At 38.5% G+C, this 11432-nt stretch overlaps 1 protein-coding gene across 8 annotated transcripts in view; it reads left to right on the forward strand.

Moving 5' to 3' along the window:
* The window catches only part of KIF27 (kinesin family member 27), a 96051-nt gene extending 85395 nt beyond the window's left edge, over positions 1-10656 (forward strand). For 7 of the 8 annotated variants that reach the window (XM_082401140.1, XM_082401133.1, XM_082401132.1 and 4 more), the window contains 2 exons: positions 5525-6037; positions 10325-10656. In XM_082401140.1, coding sequence (XP_082257266.1) covers positions 5525-6006 — 482 coding nt within the window. In that variant the 3' untranslated portion in view covers positions 6007-6037; positions 10325-10656. Of the gene's footprint in view, positions 1-4987; positions 5140-5524; positions 6038-10324 lie in introns of those variants that run through there. The other variant, XM_082401138.1, reaches the window with a different exon arrangement.
* Positions 10657-11432: the final 776 nt, after the last annotated feature.

An 11432-nucleotide genomic window follows, 5' to 3' on the forward strand; every position in this document is an offset into this window, starting at 1 on the left:
GATTTCAATTTTCTTAAATTTACCAAGGCTTGATTTGTGACCCAAGATATGATCTATCCTGGAGAATGTTCCATGAGCACTTGAGAAGAAAGTGTATTCTGTTGTTTTTGGATGGAATGTCCTATAAATATCAATTAAGTCCATCTTGTTTAATGTATCATTTAAAGCTTGTGTTTTCTTATTTATTTTCATTTTGGACGACCTGTCCATTGGTGAAAGTGGGGTGTTGAAGTTCTGTACAATGATTGTGTTACTGTCGATTTCCCCTTTTATGGCTCTTAGCATTTGCCTTATGTATTGAGGTGCTCCTATGTTGGGTGCATAGATATTTACAATTGTTATATCTTCTTCTTGGATAGATCCCTTTATCACTATGTAGTGTCCTTCTTTGTCTCTTGTAATAGTCTTTATTTTAAAGTCTATTTTTTCTGATATGAGAATTGCTACTCCAGCTTTCTTCTGATCTCCATTTACATGGAATATCTTTATCCATCCCCTCACTTTCAGTCTGTATGTGTCCATAGGTATGAAGTGGGTCTCTTGTAGACAGCATATATATGGGTCTTGTTTTTGTATCCATTCATCCAGTCTATGTCTTTTGGTTAGAGTATTTAATCCATTTACATTTAAGGTAATTATCGATATGTATGTTCTTATTACCATTTTCTTAATTATTTTGGGTTTGTTTTTGCAGGTCTTTTCCTTGTCTGTGTTTCCTGCCTAGAGAAGTTCCTTTAGCATTTGTTTTAAAGCTGGTTTGGTGGTGCTAAATTCTCTTAGCTTTTGCTTGCCTGTAAAAGTTTTAATTTCTCCATCGTTGTCGTCGCATCTGAATGAGATCCTTGCTGGGTAGAGTAATCTTGTTTGTAGGTTTTTCCCTTTCTTCACTTTAAATATGTCCTGCCACTCCCTTCTGGCTTGCAGGGTTTCTGCTGAAAGATCAGCTGTTAACCTTACGGGGATTCCCTTGTATGTTGTTTGTTGCTTTTCCCTTGCTGCTTTTAATATTTTTTCTTTGTATTTAATTTTTGATAGTTTGATTAATATGTGTCTTGGCATGTTTCTCCTTGGTTTTATCCTGTATGGGACTCTCTGTGTTTCTTGGACTTGATTGACTATTTCCTTTCCCATATTAGGGAAGTTTTCAACTGTAATCTCTTCAAATATTTTCTCAGTCCCTTTCTTTTTCTCTTCTTCTTCTGGGACCCCTATAATTCAAATGTTTGTGCATTTAATTTTGCCCCAGAGGTCTCCAAGACTGTCCTAAATTCTTTTCATTCTTTTTTCTTTATTCTTCTCTGCAGTAGTTATTTACACTATTTTATTTTCCAGGTCACTTATCCGTTCTTCTGCCTCAGTTATTCTGCTATTGATTCCTTCTAGAGAATTTTAAATTTCATTTATTGTGTTGTTCTTCATTGTTTGTTTGCTCTTTAATTCTTCTAGGTCCTTGTTAAACGTGTCTTGTATTTTCTCCATTCTGTTTCCAAGATATTGGATCATGTTTACTATCATTACTCTGAATTCTTTTTTAGGTAGACTGCCTATTTCCTCTTCATTTGTTTGGTCTGGTGGGTTTTCACCTTGGTCCTTCATCTGCTGTGTGTTTCTCTGTCTTCTCATTTTGCTTAACTTACTGTGTTTGGGGTCTCCTTTTCGCAGGCTGCAGGTTTGTAGTTCCTCTTGTTTTTGGTGTCTGCCCCCAGTGTCTAAGGTTGACACAGTGGGTTGTGTAGGCTTCCTGGTGGAGGGGATTAGTGCCTGTGTTCTGGTGGATGAGGCTGGATCTTGTCTTTCTGGTGGGCAGGACTGCATCCGGTGGTGTGTTTTGGGGTGTCTGTGACCTTATTATGATTTTAGGCAGCCTCTCTGCTAATGGGTGGGGTTGTGTTCCTGTCTTGCTAGTTGTTTGGCATAGGGTGTCCAGTACTGTAGCTTGCTGGTCGTTGAATGAAGCTGGGTCTTAGCGTTGAGATGGAGATCTCTGGGAGAGCTTTCGCCATTTGATATTACTTGGAGCTGGGAGGTCTCTGGTGGACCAATGTCCTGAACTCAGCTCTCCCACCTCAGAGACATCGGCCTGACACCCGGCCAGAGCACCAAGACCCTGTCAGCCACACGACTCAGAAGAAAAGGGAGAAGAAAAGAAAGAAAGAAAGAAAAATAAAACAAAATAAAAAATAATTAGTAAAAATTTAAAAATTAAAAAGTAATTTAAAAAAAAGAAAGAAACAAAGAAGAGAGCAACCAAATCAAAAAACAAATTCACCAGTGATAACAAGTACTAAAAACTATAGTAAAACAAAAAACAAAAAATAAACCAGACAGACAGAACCCTAGGACAAATGGTAAAAGCAAAGCTATATAGACAAAATCACACAAAGAAGCATACACATACACACTCACAAAAAGAGAAAGAGGAAAAATACATACATAGCTATATATTAAAAAAAAAAAGGAAAAGAGCAAATCAATATACAAATCTACCAATGATAATAAACTCTAAATACTAAACTAAGATAATCATAAAGCCAGGAACAAATTAGATGCAGAAAGCAACCCCAAGTCTACAGTTTCTCCCAAAGTCCACTGCCTCAATTTTGGGATGATTCGTTGTCTATTCAGGCATTCCACAGATGCAGGGTACATCAAGTTGATTGTGGAGATTTAATCCGCTGCTCCTAAGGCTGCTGGGAGAGATTTCCCTTTCTCTTCTTTGTTCGCAGAGCTCCCAGGGTTCAGCTTTGGATTTGGACCCGCCTCTGCGTGTAGGTCGCCTGAGGGCATCTGTTCCCGCCCAGACAGGATAGGGTTAAAGTAGCAGCTGATTAGGGGGCTCTGGCTCACTCAGGCTGGGGGGAGGGATGGGTGCGGATGTGGGGCGAGCCTGCGGCGGCAGAGGCTGACATGACGTTGCACCAGCCTGAGGCGCGCTGTGTGTTCTCCCGGGGAAGTTGTCCCTGGATCACGGGACCCTGGCAGTGGCGGGCTGCACAGGCTCCCGGGAGGGGCGGTGTGGATAGTGCCTTGTGCTTGCACACAGGCTTCTCGGTGGCGGCAGCAGCAGCCTTAGTGTTTCATGCCTGTCTCTGGGGTCCGTGCTGATAGCCGCGGCTCTTGCCCGTCTCAGGAGCTCGTTTAGGCGGTGCTCTGAATCCCCTCTCCTCGTGCACCCCGAAACAATGGTCTCTTGCCTCTTAGGCAGTTCCAGACTTTTTCCCAGACCCCCTCCTGGCTACCTGTGGCGCACTAGCCCCCTTCAGGCTGTGTTCACGCTGCCAACCCCAGTCCTCTCCCTGGGATCCGACCGAAGCCGGAGCCTCGGCTCCCAGCCCCCGCCCACCCCGGCGGGTGAGCAGACAAGTCTCTCGGGCTGGTGAGTGCTGGTCGGCACCGATCCTTCGTGCGGAAATCTCTCCGCTTTGCCCTCTGCACCTGAGTTGCTGTGCTCTCCTCCGTGGCTCTGAAGCTTCCCCCCCGCCCACCCCCCCGTCTCTGCCAGTGAAGGGGCTTCCTAGTGTGTGGAAACTTTTCCTCCTTCACAGCTCCCTCCCCGAGGTGCAGGTCCCGTCCCTATTCTTTTGTCTCTGTTTTTTCTTTTTTCTTTTGCCCTACCCAGGTACGTGGGGAGTTTCTTGCCTTTTGGGAGGTCTGAGGTCTTCTGCCAGCGTTCAGTAGGTGTTCTGTAGGAGTTATTCCACATGTAGATGTATTTCTGATGTATTTGTGGGGAGGAAGGTGATCTCCATGTCTTACTCCTCTACCATCTTGAAGGTCTCCCCCAAAACTCTATTCTTCTATCAATTTAAACCACTATAAAACTCTACATGTCAGGATACTAGAGTCAGAAGATCTGGTTGGGATCCTAATTTCTTTTATTGGCTGTGTGACTATGGGTGAATAAATCTTTCTTTAGTTTGTTCCTTCAGTGTTGAAATTCTGGAAGAGGGAAACTTTATATTGTGAGGAATATAAGTGGGCTTGGGAGTGAGCCTTTCCAATGAGCCCATCTCTGCTCTTTCTCATATGATCTTTAAAAATTAAGATGGCTGGCTCCCTCCCCCAGACGCTGTGACCTGGGCGTCAGGAATTTTTGTTTTTTCATTGAAATATAGTTGATTTACAACATTCTGTTAGTTTCAGGTGTACAGCAAAGTGATTCATATATATATATATACACACACACTCTTTTTCAGATTCTTTTCCATTATAGGTTATTAGGCCAAAGGATTTTTAAAAGCTTCCAGGTGATACTAATGTGCAGCAAAGTTTGGGAGCCACTGTGATCACTATGATCAACTTTGTACCTGCTAATTCCACATGAGGATCTATGTCATTTGCTAGTTCAGGTTTTTTGTTTGTGAGAAGAATTTTAAAAACTAGAAAATCAATCCTTTTTTTCTTTTTTTTATTGAGTAGAGTTGATGTATGATATTATGTAAGTTTCAGGTGTACAACAGAGTTATTCACAATTTTTAAAGGTTATATAGAAAATCAATTATGTTTTAAACCAGGGTCACAAACTAAAATGCCTGCAGGAGCCAGGAAGCCAAAGTGAGTGGTGGGACTGCAGCACTTGTCTAAATTGGCAGGGGCAGCTCTGCTCCAGCTGCTGTTGCCAGGCAGAAATTGTCAGTTTTTCTCATTTTTCTATAAAATCCGGAAATCTATATCTTTATATGAAACTTTCCACTTTTTAAATTTTGCATCATATATTATTTTATACGCTAAGTAAAACATGTCTGTGGGCAGATTTGGCTTGGGAGCTGCCAGTGTGCAACTTCTGTTTTTAAACTTGGTTCTCGCAGGACAAGAAGTGTACTAATTGCATCATCAACATATGTTAAAGTTGGCATTTTTTCTTTGCATTAGGTCTAGTAGGTATATGGACTTCCCTTAAGTAAGTTTTGTCTTTCATATTAGATTATTCTATGATTTGAGGGCCTCAAGCTTTGATAACTTCACTCACTCCTATCACTCATTCCAGCAGGGTGGTCCCCACTGAGGGGTATGCTGTCATTTCCATTTTGATGGTGAAAGCAGTGGCATGTACCCCAGAGTACATTCAGACGGAAGAACCCTGCTCTCATGCTTGGAGTGCCAATCAAGACTAGATTTTCACACATATAATGCCAAGTTCCAGAAGATTCCCTGGAGATATGACCAGGATTTGAAATGTGATTCACCAGTGGCAAGCCGAGCAGAGGCAGGTGTGGAAGGGCACCAGAGAGGCCTAAAGCACCTCTGTGTTTCCAGGGGTACCAAAATCTCTAGAAGACTACTTCTCAGTTTTGTTCCATTAATTGAAAGTTCTCAGTTATTCACATGCAAGATGCCTCTAAGTGAAATAAGAATAATTCATGTTCACACTCTGTTCATCTCAAAGAAGTCACTTAACAAAAAAAGCTGGAAGACATAATTTATATTGCATGATAATAATGTAGTTATGTTAGGATATCATGATTAAAATACCTGTTTTGGAGGAAACCTCTAATTTTTTTTCTGCTTTTTGGATTATTTTTAGATCATGATGCTGGAAATGGAGTACAGAACCCAGAAGAAGCAGGCATGGTTTCAGAAGAATTCAAATGGGCATCCAGAACTGAAAGTATAAAATTAAGTGGAAGGGAAAGACAATTAGACAGTTCCACAAGCAGTTTAAGAACACAACCAAATCCTCAGCTCTGGGAAGAAGGCCCAGAATTACCACCAATTTATAGCTCTTTAGCACCCACTAGTGGGCATTTGTTAAGCAATGAGGACAAAACGGAAAGGAATGACAATCAGTTTACAAACTGTCACAGTCGACCAACACCCCAAATTCAGCCAGTAGGAAATGTGGCACAGTTGCATAGTGTCACGCCTGTAAAGTTGTGTCGCAAAGAGTTACGTCAGATTTCTGCCTTGGAACTGTCGTTACGAAGTTCCAGTCTTGGAGTTGGGATTGGATCTATGACTGCTGATTCCATTGAAGTAGCTAGGAAAACGAGTGACTTAAAAACTTAGGCATTTAATAAGAAAAATTTTAATTTAGTAGGTGGGTAAGATTCCTTTTTCTAATCTGTTAAAAATTAAAGCTTAAGCTCACTAGCTGTTCCCTCAGGATAAAAGAAGGGGAGGAAGTAATCCCTAATCTTTTTGTATACCGTGGATATGTATATCTTCTATAGTATATTTGAGGACTTTTAATTTGTATTTCTATAATAACCAAACACATGCTTTATCAAGTAATGGAACATTTAAATGTTTCCACTTCTAAATTTGCTTAAAATTTTTTCCAGGCATATTTGAAGAATAAAACTAAGAGTAGAATAATAAACTAAAATATCCATCAAATGTATATTATTATATAATATACAAGTATATTATTAAGTGTATTATTATATTATAAAAGTATGTTATAATACAATAATTATAATATAAATTTATATTGTTATTCTCAAATACAAGGATATTTTGTTATTTTTTTAAAAAACAGTTAAATATTATATCAGAGAGAGAGTCACCTGCTGTGTATGTTTTGGCTGAAACAGCTGAAAATTTGTGCCAGAATGCACTCTATGGGCTAAGGCAACTGGCTAGGTTTAGGGATTAAGGTTAATTTAGGGTCCTCAGAGGCTGAGTGATCATTCTTGACTTTTTTTTTTTTTTTTTAATAAATTTATTTATTTATTTTTGGCTGCGTTGTGTCTTCATTGCTGCGCGCGGGCTCTCTTTAGTTGCGTCCAGCGGGGGCTACTCTTCGTTGCGGTGTGCGGGCTTCTCATTGTGGTGTCTTCTCTTGTTGTGGAGCACGGGCTCTAGGCACATGGGCTTCAGTAGTTGTGGCTCGCGGGCTCTAGAGCACAGGCTCAGTAGTTGTGCATGGGCTTAGTTGGTCTGCGGCATGTGGGATCTTCCCAGACCAGGGCTCGAACCCGGGTCCCCTGCATTGGCAGGCAGATTCTTAACCACTGCACCACCGGGGAAGCCCCCCATTCTTGACTTTTTAAACATGGTCTCTGCTCTTTTTTCTGGAATTGCTTTTAGAGTATTATATTATTGGTTTGCTAATATTATGGAATATAGGTTTATCATCTCTCTCCTGCCCTATCTATTCAGCATATCTCTCATTATGCTACTAAAATTGGGAGAAATGAATACAGTTCCATGGAATAGGGAAACAAGGATAGAATAACACTAAAGTATTCTAACATATCAAGGAAAAGGTATCTGGTCATATGGAGTACACCTGTAAAGCTTGACATCTAGCCAGAGGATCTTTAGCTAATAAGTTGATGGGCTTAATCTGAGATTTGTTTCCTCTACAACCTGGTTAGTCAGGCCTGTACACAGGCCGCCCAGATTGCACGGGGGTTGTAAATATGTAAATGAAATTTTTTCTTCAAGATATTTTTGGTCTAAATCTTCTTATATAATGTAAACCTCAGTTTGGAATTAAGAACTCAACATTGCTTTGCCCAACAAATTTTTCATCATATTTTTCAATCACAGAAAACATTTCATTATAATGACCAGAGGTATGATTTTGTTACTTATGTTGTTATTTTTGTTACTTTTCCAAACTTTTACTTGTAAAATAAAGTTTTTTCTTAAACCAATTAATGTTTGGGGTGGGCAGTAGCAAAATCACCCTGATTTATGGAATGTTACTCCATGAGAGTAACCCACTTTATTACTGACTCCAACTTTTCCTACCTGATGCTAAGTTTTTTCTTTTGTTCTTTCCTTTGTTGCTATTGACCCTGACCATCTTACCTAAGACCCAGACTGTTGCCCTGTGCTCAAAGACTGTTTTCCTTTTCTAGTTTCTAGCCCCTAGGAAGTAGGGTTCCTTGGTCTTACTGGTAAAAAAAAGTTTCCTATAGGAGAAGAAAACCAAACCAAAACAAACTTCTAAGTTGGTGAATAGTTTCTAGATCTCTTAAGTATGGTATTAAAACTCATTTGAATTATGGGTTAAATAGACTTCTGTGGACTTAACCTGGAAACGGAACCACAAATTATAACTTCGGCCCAAAGAGAAACTGTTTCAACCAACAAATTTACAAACCAACTTAGAGATTTTATTTTTAACAGGGACTTTGAAGTCAGATTCCTGTTTTCAGCTAGTTTTCTCTTTTTGCCTTTGGTTTATATGATATGTATTTAATATATATCCTATATAATGTGTGTTTTAGATAGATAGACAATGGCAAAAGGCCAGTGCCTTAGCAAAGCACAGCAATCATATTTATTAATATGTACATATTTATTAATGAAGCCCCTAATTTTAAGTTCCTTATAAAATTAAGTAATAATTTAGAAATAATTCATATAAGAATGTATTTTGACATTGGAATTCTGCTTGCCCAAGAAATGGACACATATTTGCTTTACCTGTGGAAAATATAAACACATTTTCTAAAAGCCAGCTCACTAACAAAGCAAAAAAATTTATATTAAACCAACAATGAGTAGATTTGATAATGCAAATGTGAACTGACATCTAAATAACAAAGGTACAATTTTTTTTCTTCCTTTTGGTTAAACATACATCCTTTATAAGCTATGATAGATTTCAGATAAATACTCAAACAAACACATATAAATAATGCCCTGGATAATATATTCTGGGAGTGAACCTCTTGTCTTTCTAGTTTAGTCAGTGCACTCACAAAGGAAAGAAAAATTGTCATCTCCCCCAAGGCAAATTCAATTTTTTTTACATTAACTAATAATAAATTTACCCTCTGTTTCACATGCTCTCCTTAATCTAAACATTTTGTCATTGTTTGCCTTTTTGCGTGTATATGAAATATGTCTGTGGGGGTTTTTTTGTTCATTATTTTTTTTCCACCTATAACAGAGCATTTGGAAAGAAACATATTTGCCTCCATAAAGTACTAGTTCTTTCCCTAACTCCAGAGTGTTGTAGATAACAGAGTCGGAGACTTCTATGAGTATGGGAACTATGGGTGGTAAGAACATCAGTGAAGGTGCTTTTGTGCTTCAATGTTTGCTTTCTTTTGCTAATGTTTCCCCCCGCCTTAGTTCTTCGTATCTTCATGAACTCAGTGTCCAAGGAGTCAGCAAAAATATACATATGATCTTCAGTAATGTGGACTTTATTGCCATTGGCTTGTTTGTAATAATCCAGGTCAATAAAGTGATAAATGCTTATTTAAGAATGGGCGTCTTATATTTTAAAACAAAGTGTCATACTAAGTCTTAGAATGAATTGCTAAGAAGTCAAGTCCTTAGTGGGAGTTTGGTTCTATAGTCAACACAAATTCTCATGCATTAAATGCAAGTGTGGGGCTTCCCTGGTGGCGCAGTGGTTGAGAATCTGTCTGCCAATGCAGGGGACACGGGTTCGAGCCCTGGTCTGGGAGGATCCCACATGCCGCGGAGCGACTGGGCCCGTGAGCCACAACTACTGAGCCTGCGCGTCTGGAGCCTGTGCTCTGCAACAGGAGAGGCCGCGATAGTGAGAGGCCCGCGCACCGCGATGAAGAGTGGCCCCCACTTGCCGCAACTGGAGAGAGCCCTCGCACAGAAACGAAGACCCAACACAGCCATAAATAAATAAATAAACAAATTTTTTAAAAAATGCAAGTGTGACATGTTTTGCTCTTTCATTTATTTCCTTAGGCACATACTTGTGATTTTATAAAACACTGGAGTATGAATAATGAAAGCTCAGTGTCCACTCATGTCTACAATTCCTCTCTCAACTTCACTGGAATTTTTTAAAGTATTCATTATGTATATTTTACATTTAAAGATATAACAGGCTGCAGGCTGCCTTGATAAGTATTGATAACATATTTCTTCTATGTTTATATTTTCAAAAATTGAAAATAAAGTTGAGAGTGAGATCTTGTCACAATAAATTTCTCAAGTGCATTGGGTATGTAGTATTTTGAGCTCATCTGGGCAATAGTGTTCAAAGGGTGGTTATGGGAGCATCTTTCTAATGGGGAGGAGTATTTTATCACTGTCATTGTTTACCTTGATGCTGATAATAAGAAGTAGACTGACTTTTCATAAGTTTCATTGTTTTAAAATTCTCTACAAACAATGCACCCCTTAATGCCTGCATCAGGGGTGACTGCTTCCATTCCTTGCTTTTGGAATGCAGTGCACACGTGGCACCGAATACTAGAGTGGTGTTTGATTTTTATAATGGCCTTCATGTTGACACCCAACAATACCTCAATGTGGTGGTAGTTAGAACAAGGGAAATTATAAAAAGAAAGCTCAGAAAAACTTGATGTTATAATGTTGGCTTTTGATATTTTGCATAGTTCTTATTTGTCCCTTTTTACATCTTTTTTCCTAGGAATGTCCACAATGAATCAACAGAATTGTCACTATTGTAATTTAACTGAACCCAAATATATTGACTTAGATTTAGGTATTAGGTTCTACTGGTAAATTATTACACAAAACTCTACTGAGTTATCTCTACAGTACTCAAAGAGAAAAACAGAACAATCTCACAGACTTTGTTATAATGAGCAAGATCCTTATATGCCCGAGGAACAGAACCATTCACAACAGAAGAGTAGAAAACTGAACATCTAAAAACTTGTATACTTACGATTTTTGGAAATTTAAAACTCCATTTATTAGTAAATACTTGTGTAATTAAAGTAGAACAAAAGAAATGCATCTTGAAACAATATTTGCATACTGTATTGTGTTTTCAAGCTTATTGCAGTATATACAAAGCAAGGTATGATTTTTCAAGTCCAAAGTGGTAAATATTGTTAGAATTTATTTGATCTGAGGGGTCTCTTAAAAGAACCACTTCTTGAACCCTGCCCCAAGTAACAACAACAAATTATAGGCAGATGATAGCTTACTTACCCCTCACTCCCCACAGTGTTCCAGAATTCAAATAGCTCTGATAAAAACAGAAGAAAAAGAGGTTTATTTTAAAGCATTCCATAGGCCAGCAAGGAATTTTCAAAAATGTTTTGAGAGAATATATTTTATTTCTCTTGAAATAACATAAATTTAACTTCGCTCTTTGGCTATCTCTATACCCTAAAGAATACTCCCAGTTAGTATTGAATTTGCCATTTGAAAATATACATCCCAGTTTTTAATACTGATCTCTCTTCCTATGATTACTATTAATTCAGGATTGTATGAAAAAAAGCCACCCTAGACAGAATTTGAATGGAAATTGTGGAGCCATTCAATAGAGAATTACAAGAAACATCAGTTTTAAATAAATTTCAGCAGTTGTAACATGAACTGAAGAATTTAAGTGAAGGACTTAAGTGATTTTACCAGTGAAGAACCGTGGAGAGTATGCAAAAACAAACACTGTAGGCAGAATTGACAGGATTTATCTTTATAAAACAATACTTAACCATTTCGTTTAATTTTTCTCTCTGCTAAAATATCCCTGAATTTGTCTCCTGAAAAATCTTTGGCTT

This window comes from Balaenoptera borealis, assembly GCF_965194805.1.
Source record: "Balaenoptera borealis genome assembly, chromosome: 8".
NCBI lineage: Eukaryota > Metazoa > Chordata > Mammalia > Artiodactyla > Balaenopteridae > Balaenoptera > Balaenoptera borealis.